General features: G+C 35.3%; 1 protein-coding gene across 6 annotated transcripts in view; it reads left to right on the top strand.

Moving 5' to 3' along the window:
• Slc4a10 (solute carrier family 4 member 10) overlaps positions 1-14,685 on the top strand; it is a 228,877-nt gene that overhangs the window by 120,477 nt on the left and 93,715 nt on the right. For all 6 annotated transcript variants that reach the window (XM_041631596.1, XM_041631597.1, XM_041631599.1 and 3 more), the window contains exons 5-6: positions 5,772-5,932; positions 10,346-10,534. In XM_041631596.1, the coding sequence (XP_041487530.1) occupies positions 5,772-5,932; positions 10,346-10,534 (350 nt within the window). The remainder of the gene's footprint in view (positions 1-5,771; positions 5,933-10,345; positions 10,535-14,685) is intronic.

Consider the following 14,685-nt stretch of genomic DNA (forward strand, 5'->3'; position numbering starts at 1 on the left):
TTTATGAATCCATCTGATTTTTCAAATGCAATATAATTCTATTAAGTAATTAATATATGCTTTCAACCACTTCTTTCTTTTGGTTAGTATTGTAGGTGGGATTATTAGCTTTCTACTCTGATAGCAAAAATAAAAATATATTTTACCATCACACTGCAGTTGTCATACACCACACATAGATAATTTATAGATATTACTTTTTCCAACCAAAACTTGAACAAAGTTTTAGATTTAGAAGTTAAAGTTTTGAATCTTAACTACTTAATAAATGTTTGTGAAAAAAATCTGTTTAGTTGAAAACCATAAAAGAAGTATATGAAAGGCTAATGAAACAGCAAAATTATAATGTCACACTTAAAAATAACGTATGGTGGTATTTATAGACAGTGAGCAAAGCTACCACAGTTGTGCAGTCATGGAGGCAGCAGGCTTCATTCTGTGTTTGCCCTTTAAAAATACTTTTTACAAATGAGTCCAGAAGGGACCAGGTAGGTGTAGTAATAGGGGCGGCGAGGCTGCGTTCCCAGCACCCCGGCCGCCTGCTCGGCTAGCTTATGTCCCGAAATAACAATACACAAACTGTATTCATTTAAACACTGCTTGGCCCTTTAGCTCTAGCCCTTACAGGCTAATTCTCACATCCCGATCAACCCATCTCTAATAATCTGTGAGCACCCTTCTTACCGGGAAAGGTTCAGCATATCTAACCTGGCGGCTTGCTTCATTGCCTGCGTCTGCCCAGGAGAGAGGAGCATGGTGTCCCTCTCTGAGGCATCTGCCCCCAAGAGGAGAGCTGTGGTGTCTGAGCTCACTTCCTCTTCCTCCCAGCGTTCTGTTCTGTTTACTCCTTCCACCTATCTTCTAACCAATAAAATGGGCCAAGGCAATTCCTTTATTAGCCAATGACCTTCTTCCATCAGGTAGGGACTAGTACTTATGTCTTTGATATTTAAAGGTAGCATGGAAAAGTGCTAGTACATTAAAACAATGTTTGATGCCATGAAGACAATTGATATTCAAGATTAATAAATATTCACATCATGTGGATTTTTCAGTAGAATGTGAATTGTAAAGATCTTAGGATTAGTACAGCTCTAAAAACACACATGCAAGTAACATTATACAGATTGAGCAGATTGTATTCAAGTATTTAGAAATATGTAGGTATATACATCATGTCCATCTATGTATGTAACAATAACTAATGAATAAAAAAAAGGCCATGATTTGAAAGAGAGCTAGGGGGAATATATGGGAGGGTTGAGAGAGAGGAAAGGAAATAGAGAAATGATGCAATTATATTATAATCTAAAAAAATCTTAAAAGAAAAAAGTAGTTAATGCCATTAAACATTAAGTTTTGATAGTTTCTTTCTCCGGTAAGATGAACTGTTTTACATGATTTTTACTAATCCTACTTCAACTCTCTTTAAAGTGAATGCTTTGTTTGGAGACATCTTGCTTTCTCCAAGGCCATAATTTTGGAACTGTAGAGCTCTTTTCTATTTGACAGAATCAGAGAATAAAACTTCCTAAATGTTAAGCTGTTGGTGGTACATAATGCATGCCAAGTTAATTTCTTTAGAAAACATCTGTTGCTTAATGGTAAAAGAATTTCCTTTGTGTATTTTAATACACAATACAAGTAGGGCAGATTTTCCCCAATTTAATCCTCAAAGAATTCATGAAACACCTATTTAATGTTAATTATTAGAAGAGAATTCAGTGTGCTAATCATGGGTCAGAACAGATCAAGACACACCAAGGGGATGAAAACAGTTTGCCCAGGGTGTAAATCCCTCACCACCAAGAGAAATGCCATGTATTTGGCCTACAAATTTTATATTTTATTATTTGCATCATCTGTCAAATTTACTTCATGATCTGAGACTCTTAATTGCTTTGGCTTACTATTCAAACAAATATCAATGGAGTTTATTTGAAATAATTGACCCATTAGGTTATTAATTATAATAAGACATTTTGCAACTTATCATAAACTCAAGAGCTAAAATTCTTGAAACAGGAACTGGGGTGTCCTAATACCTCTTTATCTGCATATTTAAAGGATAAAATTGGATGAAACACAGAAAACAGAAATATACTTATATGATATGTATTATTTTTTTAATATAGTCTCCTTAAAACATTCACTTAAATGTCTCTTAATGCTTTTGGCATCATTCTGGAGTTGGCATAAAGTACTGAATCTTGAAAGTATGGTATTTTTAGTAACTTGATATTTGTAGCGTGTATGCTTCTTTTATGGAAAGTGCCTTCTGGCTTCTCCCATAATGTTCACAAACCTATGGTTCCATCAAACCATCCATGCATGTAACTTATATTTGGTCATTTTAGCTACAAAAATGCTTAGAGCTTCCAAGACTCCATTCCCTTCTAACAGAAGCAAGCTCTCAGTTGGAAGTATTTAGTATAAATGAAACAATATAGCACTTGGATTTGTATTTTAAATGCCATTTCAGATACACACACAGATCCATGGACTGAATCAAGAAGCAAGAAGTAGACCACCATGTGTAGCTAATTGGTTTTTGATATTGTACAAAAGATATGAAATAAGAAGTAACTATTAATACTCAAAAGCATGAAAATAAATAGGAAAATGTGTAGAAATCACAAGATTTTTCAATGAATGTATATGAAATATGTATACAAAAATATTATGTGGGTGTGTGTTATACAGATTCACTGCAATTAATCTTTAGGAAAGACAAATTAAATATAAAAGTCTTGGAACACACCAGGTCCTGTTATGTACATGGATGGTTTGATGGAACCATGATTTCTGTGAGTGTTCTGGGAGAAGATAAAAGACACACACACACTCAACACACACACACGTGAGTGTGGCAAATATCTTATAAAGTATTCACTATCATTAATATTTAGGAAAAGGCAACCTAAAAACTTCTGTGGCATGTAACTGTTTAACTACTAAAATAGTTAAAACACTAACAAAATGAAAACTGCTGGTGAAGATACAGAGTATGTAGACTTTTCATATTTTGTGGCCGTAAGTATAAAATGCTAGAGAAACACCCTGGCAGTTTCTTTTCTTTTTTTTTTTTTCTGGGTATTTTTTTTTTATTGCGAAAAGAAGAAAAAAAAACATAAACAAAAAAAACAAGTTTCCACCTCCTCCCAGCCTCCCATTTCCCTTCCCCTCCTCCCACTTTTCTCCCCCTCCTCCCACCCTTCTCCCCCTCCTCCCACCCTTCTCCCCCTCCCCCCACTCCTCTCCCCCTCCCTCTCCAGTCCACAGAGCAGTCTGGGTTCCCTGCCCTGTGGAAAGTCCTAGGTCCTCCCCCCTCCGTCCATATCTAGGAAGGTGAACATCCAAACTGGCTAGGCTCCCACAAAGCCAGCACATTAAGTAGGATCAAAACCCCCTGCCATTGTCCTTGGTGTCTCATCAGCCCTCATTGTTCGCCATGTTCAGAGAGTCCGGTTTTATCCCATGCTTTTTCGGTCACAGTCCAGCTGGCCTTGGTGAGCTCCCCGTAGATCAGCTCCACTGTCTCAGTGGGTGGATGCACGCCTCGTGGTCCTGAATTCTTTGCTCATGTTCTCCCTCCTTCTGCTCCTCCTTGGGACCTTGGGAGCTCAGTCCAGTGCTCCTGTGTGGGTCTCTGTCTCTATCTCTATCCATCACCAGATGAAGATTCTATGATGATATGCAAGATATTCGTCAGTATTGCTCTAGGATAGGGTCATTTCAGGTTCCCAATCCTCAGCTGCCCAAGGAACTAACTGGGAACCTCATCTTGGGCACTAGGGAGCCCCTCTAGGGTCAAGTCGCTTGCCCACCCTAAAGTGGCTCCCTTAACTAAGAATTGTGGTTCCGTGCTCCCCTATCCACCTTTCCTTTATCCCAATTCTCCTGTTTCCCAGGTCCCCCCTCCTTCCCTTCTACCTTTTCTCTCCCCATCTCCCCTTACCCCCATCTTGCACATGACTGGTTCCCATATCATGTAAAAAGAAAGGTCAGTGGAGTCACGTGTTGGCAGCTAAATATTCTGTCTTGGAGGTGACACATAATTTGCACTCTGAGCTCATTGACCAGAACATGTTACAGTCACATGGACTCATACAATTAAAGGGAGCCAAGTACTGATGTTCCACTCTCTCCAAATGACCAACACTAATTATCACCAGATCTGTTAGCTCACAGACTGTAACAGCAGTTACAGAGACCTGCACACGCTCAAGCCACTCAAAGGTCCCATTGAGGAGGTGGGAAAGTGGGCAAAAAATTTTCACCACTAACCAAGAAGCTATTTGAAATAGATAGCTGCTGGGAGAGGAATTTTTTTCTCTGATGGGCTAATACTGGGTATGTCAGCCATATTCCATGGTAGGCCCCATGATCAAGAGTAGGTGGCCAACCTAAATTCTCAAAAAATAGATAAAAACATCAAAGCTATTGTGGATAATCCTGGGGAGTGACACTAGAGATTAACATACATAAATAGAAAAACTCCTTAGTTGAGCGAAGTGCTGCACACCTGTAATGTCAAGTACTGGGAAGCAAAGGCAGGCAGGCTAGCCTGGGCTACATAGTGGGACTTTTTCTCCAGCTAGAACTCCCACATTCCTTTCTCCCAGCAGCAATATACAACAACACAAAGAACAACATCATAGAATAAGCAAACAAATAAGGAACTAGAAAAACTATATAGACAAAGTGTTCTTGGAAGAGATATGTGTCAATGGTTTAGGGATAAAATCTGACTTTTTTGACTTTCTTGACACTCCTTTCTACACTACACAGTCTAACAAGTCTAACAAGCTCTTTTGGTTACTATCTGCTAATACATTTGATTTTTCTGTCTAGTTTTTCTCATGGGGTTTTCATCCATTAAAATTGAGTCATCTTATTACATAAACAGCAATATAAAATCATATAGAAATTTTGTGTATTTTCTTTTGCAAAGAGGAAGGATGGTCAAAGTGATAAGGACAGAGTCATGAATGGAGGAAAAGGAAGAGGAGAGGGAATTTAGGTTAGACTTCATCAGAAGTGGTTGAATTAACAGGTCCTCTGTTAAGATTAGAGAGCTGATGCCTGAGTAGTAAAACCATTAACTCCCTTTATTTTTCCTATTATTTGTCTTGATTACAGATGTTCCTAGATATTAATGAGTATTTCTTTCACACTAAGAAAGTAGTAGTTTCCAAATGGCTCCAGAGTTTTTGCTTCATCCTTGAAAGGGATACCTATGGAATGATATCCAACTCAATCCTTGGATGTCCAAGCCCTACCACTGATTGTCATGACAAACATAACAAGAATTTTTCCTACACAATACGTCTCAAACTGCATAACCATCATGCAAATTTCTAGGACAAATTATCTTTCTAAAATACTGAGATTTAAGATTCCCAACTCCAGAAAACACTGCTTATTCTTTCACTTTCTTTCTTAACTACAAAGGTTTCCATAAAGGAAGGTGGTTTCTTTACTAGTCCTACCAAAGTGACCACTAGTGAATTTTTATTAGAAATACTTCTGCAGAGCTACAAATATTAATAAAATTGAACTTTTCTTTTTTTTTAATAATCAATTACAATGAAAATTTTGGTTTGATCAAATCAAAGAAAAGGCAACAGTAAATTGGACTACTTTTATCCTTATTTCCTCAACTCACAGAAACAAGAGATCTTTCTTTTTATAGCCTTTACTTTTCAGTTAAGGATAATTCTTCTACATTGTGGTATTTAATATATTTACAAGCATATCTATTGGTACAGGTGGTTAAAGTTTGAAGAAGATGTGGAGGATGGAGGAGAGCGGTGGAGCAAGCCCTATGTGGCCACACTTTCCTTGCACAGCTTGTTTGAGCTGAGAAGCTGTGTTCTGAATGGAACTGTGCTACTGGACATGCATGCCAATACTTTAGAAGAAATTGCAGGTGGGGCTTTCGTTTCTTTATTTAATTCTCATGATTTCAGCTGCTTTTGTTATCCCTTTTCTCATGTCTGTGTAAGGGACATTGAAATAATTTTCTCCTATCCCTGTATTTGAAATAAATTGAATATAAGACAAATCTCGCCTCACTTACAATAGTCAACTTCAATATTTTTCTACCTTAATAGTATATTTAGACAACACACAAAGAAACACAGGAAATTAAAAGCTAACTACATATATTGATAGCCAGTGTCAATTTTCTAAAAGCTAAATCATTTTTCTTGAAGGATCCAGATCCTACTACTTCATGGATGTATAAAATCTGTAGAGCTAGTGCTTTCTAGACATTTGTTATAGGAAAACCTGACATATATTGTTTTTGAGTGGTGGAATATTTTATATCAATGTTTTTATTTTTCATCAGATTTTGATATGTTTTTAACAGACTCAGATAATTCCTTAAAGAGATTTTGTTAGACTTAGTAGCAGAAAATCCTATTTGTATCTGGCAGGTCTTTTAAGAATTTCTGGTATAATTAAAGTAGGATTTTCTTTTGGAAGAAGTTAATTTAAAACATATCTATTTCTCTGTGATTCAGGGAACTCAATAAATCCAAACTTCATCCCTCAAAATATTACTTAACCTTTTCAAATACAAAACTCTCTAGATATAATTTCCTACCATGATTTATTCTGATGTGGAAATTAATTATGTCAAAATGCTTCCTACTTATATTCATATACATTGTAGGCAATTTATGGTCTGTTCTAATCTCTTAAAACTCAGAATTATAAAGATTAAAAATGGAAATATTCTCTTTGAAGTGTGAATGCTTTACCCTGATTCTGTCAATGAGAGTTAGAAGGAAATTAAAACCAAGATGAAGTTAGTATCATGGACAAATAATCAATCATAACTCATTAAAACAACTTTTGCTACTTAAATTTTTCATTGGAGGATAAATTAATAGCTTACCCCACTGAATGAAAACTAAAGACTGGTATGGAAATCCAGTATTAAAAATCAGGTTCATGCCAGGTGTGATGATGTACACCTTTAATCCCAGCCCTTGGGAGGTAAAGACAGAACTCTTTGAGTTTGATGCCAGACTGGCCTTAATAGTAAGTTCTAGACCAGCCAGGGATATATACTATGACCCTGTAAAAAACAAAACAAAGGCACAAAACTGTTCATATTATGACAATCCTTAGTCTAGAAAGTTAAGTACTCTATTTAGTATCCACAGTGCTGTTAGAATTGGCAGCCAAGAAAGATTACCACTTCATATTCCCCGCTCCAACCTCTGTTTTGTTTTTTGAAAGTTAAGGCAATCGGTTTCAGAGTATTTATATGGTAAATTTGAAGAAGACAGAGGTTTATAAAGTTTTTGCAAAGAAAATCATGCCTTCTTAGTGTTCTTGGTAATCAAGATGTGTTGATTATAGTACAGCAATAACCTCACTGCGACGACAAATGCTTCTTCAGTTTCAAGCATTTTAACACAAGCACTGTAGGTTTTACAATGTTCTCATTTATCTTTTTCCTTCTTGCTTTTTTTCTTAACAAGATCCTGGCATTGGGCTTTGCCAGGTTCTCTATATTAGACATCATTGCCTGGTGAGTTGTGAGGACTTGACTGTGGGCCCAAAGCCATCCTGGTTCATTGTTCCTAACTTTTCAAGTAACACTGATAAGTATTAATGTTTGGAAGAGAACACTGTATGTGATGACTAAATTCTATGCCTGTCTCTGGTGCTCACTCCACAACGCTTTATTCTCAAGCAAGAAGAGCAACCTTTCCAGTTCACTAATATATTCTGTAATGTCATTGGCTTGTGCCTAAGAGGTATGGCTAAGGAATAAATGAGTATTTGAAAAAAATACATTTTACTTTCTCCTCTGTATCTGTTTGAGATAAATCTTATCTCTCATTAATTGCAAAGGTAGAAATTAGGGAAATTTTTTAGTGTGCAAGTAATGTGGCTCAATGGAATTTTAGTTATAATTTTATGAAATGTATGGTTTTAATATGATAACTTTAAGTTCTGTTTAGTATACAAGACGGGAGTCATAATATTTTATTTCTGGATCTGCCTTAAAATTGTGTTATATTAGTGTTTTATTAACTTCCTTATAGCTTCTACTATTATATATAAAATACAGATTTTATATACATTTTCTGTCATAGCAAGTTTTCAAAGTAATGTCTTATGTTGACAGTTCCTTAGTTCCTTTATTTTGTTTTAATTCAGAGATGTTATAATTACCGATCTCCGAAGAACTGAAATAAGAATTTGCATTTCATCTTTTAATGCCATGCACTTTTCAGAATTGAATGGGACTTTTAATCACAGTGGATGACTTCCAAATACTCCACACACATATTATTGCCAACTCCCAAATATTCATCTCTAACTTCTTTCCATTGTGAACAGAAAGTGACAGAGCAAACTATACTCTTTGTTTTTAATATGGCCCACGGCCTAGTCTTGTAGGCCTTTTGATCTGAGATTTGGGACATTTCACATGGCTGCAAATGAAAAGGAAAAAGCATTTATCATGTAAAAATTGTGTGTAACTCAAATTTCAGTAATCTTTAGAAAGTTTTAATGTAGTTGAAAGGCAGAGTTGGGTAGTTGTGACAGAAATCGTTTATCATCTGGCTCATGGCCGAAAAAACTTGGCTAAATAACTCAGTTCTTGTACAAAATCTATATGAATTCCATCTCCACTGACAGTGATTGCTTCATGTCAGTCATACGCAGAATGTCCATGCCAGGTGAAAATGATCCTTTATAAAGCAAAGTGGCAAAAGCTAATCTGTTTCTTACTGGATATGGACAAGGGTATTTCCTTGTTGCTGCTGGCGCCACATTCTGCCCATAAAGAGACAAACTGGTGGCTAAAGTACACACCTATAAGAAGAGGAAAGATACAGAGAACTGTAACTGAAATCAGGCTCATTGTGATTTTCCTCTCCTGCAAGCTAGTCAGATGAATCAGTTTAACCAAGGGGATTTGCACTTTTTATTGCTGAGCCTAGTTGATGCTGCTATAACCTGAGTGTATTAAATCCTTCACAAACTTCAGAGACTTATACCCTGATTAATGGAAATTGCAAAGAAAATCCAGTACTGGGAAGTTCTTTCCTGATTGTCCTCTATTTGCTGATCAGTGCTTGCAGGGCCTTAGATTGTTTTCCTGACTGTGACATGTGATACATATATTGTTACTTCTGTCTTACAAGTAATAATTCTGTGATTATTTAGCTTTGTGAAGTCACACAGCTAGAATGTTGTAGAGCGTTTCAAGTCCCTCATCATTGTCCATTTCTGTTTAGTACAAAAAGAAAGCTCAGTATTATAAGGGAAAAATTTGCTAATATTTAAAGGTTGCTAATATTAAAGGCTGCAATTCACTGAATATGTCAGCAAGAGGCAGCTCATTGGCATCTGCTTTGAACCTAGAACTTAATCTTTGATTTTCTGAAGGCAGACTACAGTGAGGTGATATTATTTCACTAAGGAACTTCGAATGCCCATAAAATAAATGTTCATTTATTTATTGGCATTCTTGATGCGATGCATAGAAAATATCAGTGTACTCAGTTTAGTTTTCTGAACTTCTATGTTTTTCAGTTATGGTTTTTTGTTAACTAACACATTCTAAGGGTACTACTGTAGTTCCTAACCTCACTTAGAGGAATAAAGAAAATTATTCTCCACTAGAAAGTCATAGAAAACCCACATTAGAATATGTGGGAAGCTAAGTATGTGGCTACTACACACCTATAATATGAGTTCCTGGGTGATTCAAAAATATGGAGTATAAGTTTGAAGCTAGCCTGGATTGCAAAAAGGGATTTAAATTAGTTACTCTGGTTGGCATTTTCTGTTGTTGAAAGTTTTACACCCAACTTCGTAACTACAGTTAAATGCTGAGTGTATTGGAGCCTTCGCAAATTTCCAGAGGAGCCCTATACCCTATTTAATGAAAATTTTGTGTTTGTGAGTGTGTGTGTGTGTGTGTGTGTGTGTGTGAGAGAGAGAGAGAGAGAGAGAGAGAGAGAGAGAGAGAGAGAGAGGGGGGGGGGGGAGAGACTATAATGAAATCATTTTCAATCACAGACATATTAATTAGTTTGAGATTATTCTCACTATATCCCTACCAATCAGTACAAATAATGAAAAAATAACTTCCTGTAATAAAATCTAGTATATTTGAAAAAATAAGTATTTAAAAATGAGTGGTTTATAATGAAAATTCACATTTCCATGTAGCAATCCTATAAAAAATAAACATTTATTCAAAACATCGTACATTGAAGTTGTAGCCCTATTTTAATATGAATAATACTCAGGGTGCCTGTTTTTAACAGAAAAACTGTGCTCCTTATCTTCTTTCCATCTTCAGATATGGTTCTTGACCAACAGATCAGCTCAGGTCAACTGAATGAAGATGTACGCCACAGAGTCCATGAAGCCCTGATGAAACAGCATCATCACCAGAACCAGAAAAAACTCACCAACAGGATTCCTATTGTTCGATCTTTTGCTGACATTGGCAAGAAACAATCAGAACCAAACTCTATGGATAAAAATGGTAAGTGCTCTTTTATATCTTCTGTATGACCTTGGAGTGTTAAATTGTTTCTAAATATTCAAAACGTTTTATTTGAGAACACTTTATTGAAAGTCATATTGTTTCAGTAGAATTGTTTTTTTTTTTTTTTGTGTGTGTGTGTGTGTGTGTATTTTATATTGATCTTAGTTTCACCATCCTGATGTGGATATCTTAACAAAGAACTTGTTTCTAGAAAGGTTTCTGAATCAGTAAAATAAACCTTAACTAATACCAACTTACAGAATATAAACCCACAGCTCATAACCCACAGCTGAAAAGAGTGACGCAATGGTTCATGTTGTAGCAGTGGCTTCTAATTAAAACAGTAATGATCACAATGTATTTTTGTAGAAAAGGAATTGTTTCCCCTCTGGGCCATAGCTAACAGATTTCATTACCAATAATAAAAGGGTCCAGCAGCTCCTGATGTAGCTCCACCTATCTGAAGCCTATTTTCTGCTCTGGAGTGCATTGCTGTTTTCACTGTAGCATCTTAATGTGCAGGGAGCCTCCTCACCATCTTCACACAGCATCACACTTGATCACCATTATTTTCTTGTTACCCTATTTTTTTATGTTGTTTTCTTCTTGGATCTATTTAGCCTTTTGCCATTTACATTAAGAAATTGCTTCACATTTTCTTATCATAGTTTTGTAAAGGAAAATGAAGTTACCATGAGATTAACATGAATTTGTTACTCTTCCGTCAGTTGTAAATGATTTTTAGTTCTAAAAGACAAAAATTGATGTCTGGGATGGAGCTGGGTCAGTTGAGTGCTCGCCATGTGTTCTCAGTACTCCAAGTTTCGTCTGTGGCAGGAGTAAACTGGACATGGTGGTACATACCTATAATCCCTGAATTTAGGTAGACACTGGAGAATCTGAAGTTCAAGGTCAGCCTCAAGTTCATTGAGTGTTAATGATGAGCCTAGTATATGAGATACTGATTTAAAAACCATGTAAAAGGTGTAAATTCTTTCAAATTACCTATTAAAACTACTGACTTAGGCAAATAGACTACAGTACATGGATTGACAGCACAGAATATTTGTGTGATTTTTTTTCCAATTTCAAAAGTTTCAGAAATACTTTACAACAAGATGAAGATGAGTTTTTTTTAGAATTTGTATTATGTGGGAGTTTTTATTCTGCTGAGTCAAATGTACACAAATCAAATACTTCAATGAACAGGCCAGTTTTGTTTCAGAGTGTCTTGAGGTCATTAAGTACATTAAGTCTCAAGATAATGTTAAATAATAATGAATTATATATTTCTATGAGGGCTGAAATCAATAAAATAGAAACAAAAAAAAACATTACAAAGAATCAATGAAACAAAGAGCTGGTTCTTTGAGAAAAATCAGTAAGATAGACAAACCCTTATCCAAACTAGTCAAAAGGCAGAGAGAGAACATCCAAATTAACAAATCAGAAATGAAAAGGGAGACATAACAACAGACACTGAGGAATTCCAGAGAATCATTAGGTCACATTACAAAAACCTGTACTTCACAAAATTGGAAAATGTAAAAGAAATGGACAATTTTCTGGATAGTTACCAAAATTAAATCAAGACCAGGTGAAAAATTTAAATAGACCTATAACCTACAAGGAAATAGAAGCAGTCATCAAAAGCCTCCCAACTCAAAACAGCCCAGGGCTGGATGGTTTCAGCACAAAATTCGACCAGAACTTCAAAGAAGAGCTAATACCCATACTCCTCAAAGTGTTCCACATAATAAAAACAGAAGGGACATTGCCAAACTCTTTCTATGAGACTTTGGTTACCCTGAAACCACACAAAGACTCATTCAAGAAATAGAATTACAGACCAACCTCACTTTATGAACATGGATGCAAAAATACTCAATAAAATACTGGCAAACCGAATCCAAGAACATATCAAAAAATCAACCACCATGATCAAGCTGGCTTCATCCCAGAGATGCAGAACTGGTTCAACATACGAAAAAAAATCTATCAATGTAATCCATCATATAAACAAACTGAAAGAAAAAACACATAATCATCTAATTAGGTGCTGAAAAAGCATTGAACAAAACCCAACACCCCTTTATGATAAAGGTTTTGGAGAGATTTTAGGGATACAAGGAACATATCTAAACATAATAAAAGCAATATACAGCAAGCCGGCTGCCACCATTAAACTAAATGGAGAGAAACTCAAAGTGATTACATTAAAATCAGGAAAAGTTGCTTTTAAAGTATTTGTTTGAGATTTAGGTGCTATGAGAGAGGTGTATGTTTTGTTGAAAATCTGCATGTGCAGAGTTCTTTCTTTGCTTTTCAGGAAGATTTTTATCTCACTTTGGTCAGTGCTGCCCTTTGGTGTTCTCTTGTTTTGTCTGTTGCCTCAAGTTTCTATATTGACTCCATCTCTTTATGAAAATATATTATCTTCGACTTATTACACACTATAAAACCAACAAAGACAGTTTAAATTTTGTTTTTTAAACTTCTAATAAAGACAGAAATGAAATATAAAATTGTCTTTAACTGAATGTAAAGCATTGATATTACATAGATGCATATATATTGATGCATATGTGAAGTTCATTAAAAGTGTTACGAGCTTGCTATGACATATATCAACTTATATTAGAATATTCTATTGACTATTTTGAGGATGTAGAACTCACATTGAGACAAAACTATATTTAAATTAATTCATATTCTAAATTATAATTTAATTTAAAACATATAATGCATTTTAATGTGAAATTGAAGATTTTATCATCTGAGATACAAATGTAGTGCTTTTTTTAATGGAAGCTTGAGGACAATTTTATTAGAGTTTAAGAGAGAACTCCCTGGGCAGACAAACTGTAAATTCTGGCAGCTGACAGAGGAGGATTATGGAGAAGAGGAGGGGAAAACCATGCTGTTGATGTTATTGTTGCTTTTACAGTGCTCATATTTATTTGGTTGGCCAATGTTAAAAATTTTGATAAGCGATGTTAATAATTTTGACAAAAGGTTTAAGTTACTAGATTCTAAAAACCTTTATAAAATATCCCATGTTTTAATTAATCCCATGTTTATGTTCCAAGATTATGGGGACCTTCTGAACAAATAAACTTTGTCTTCACTGCTTTTATTGAAAATCAGATAATAGCACACAGATAAAAATATATTTATTCAAACAGATAATAATTTTGTATGCTGCAATTTCCGTAATTTTTACTGAGGTTAATATTTGTATTTGAAAGTTTCATTACATTTTAGGGTAAAGGAAAGAAGGTGTGAGATTTACTGGACTGATCATTTATTATCCTATGTAGACCTGCAAGCACTGTTGCTGATTTAACTTTCGCTAAAATTCAGGAGAGAGGACAGAATTACAGCTGTGAATCCCAAGGCTATGTGTAGATTCAAGGTCTACAGAAAGTACTTTTGTTTCCTTTGTGAAATGGCTTAGTTTTTCTGAACACTAGGATCTGAGTGACTCTGTTTCCATTTCTACAGTCAACCTTTATATGAACACATACAAATCTTTCCAGGGCATGTGTTAGGGTAATAGAAACTTGGAAGCACTTTTAATAAGATTCATACACCCAATTAAGTATTGTTGTGCAGCATCCTGTCAGCAGTAGTTTCTAAGCCTAGGCTTCTAACACCTCCTCATGACTCTGTTTTGCTTCCTCACACACTTTACATAATTATGTGTGTTGAGAAGTCTGAAAATGTGTATAGACTTCACCAATTTAGAAATAAGGCTCCTACCCACAAGCGAAAGAACGCGCGAAAGACCTTTACTACTAAGGTTCTCAATCTACTCGTGAACCCTGTACACTGACAAACTTGAGATAAACAAAGAAATTGGAATCTATAAGCATAAATATAGAAATGACATTCTGTTTCAAAACATGATTAGAGACTTAATTTTTATGTTGAAAAGAGATTTAATGGAGTTTTAATGTCCAAAGAGCTAAATGCAATATCTTTTTTTTTTTTTAAGTCTCTTCAGCAAAATGTTTTACTCAGAAGGATTGACTTCTCCTCTTTTAAGGTTATAAAGTTAAAATCAATAGGGGGCTTTCTAAAATACTTGACAATAGAACATGTTTGTATTTTAAACTACAAAAGAGGCAAAGATATAGAAATAAGTT

Source organism: Microtus oregoni, unplaced genomic scaffold (assembly GCF_018167655.1).
Source record: "Microtus oregoni isolate MIOR12 unplaced genomic scaffold, Mior012 000037F_ref0000500, whole genome shotgun sequence".
NCBI classification, from domain to species: Eukaryota; Metazoa; Chordata; class Mammalia; order Rodentia; family Cricetidae; genus Microtus; species Microtus oregoni.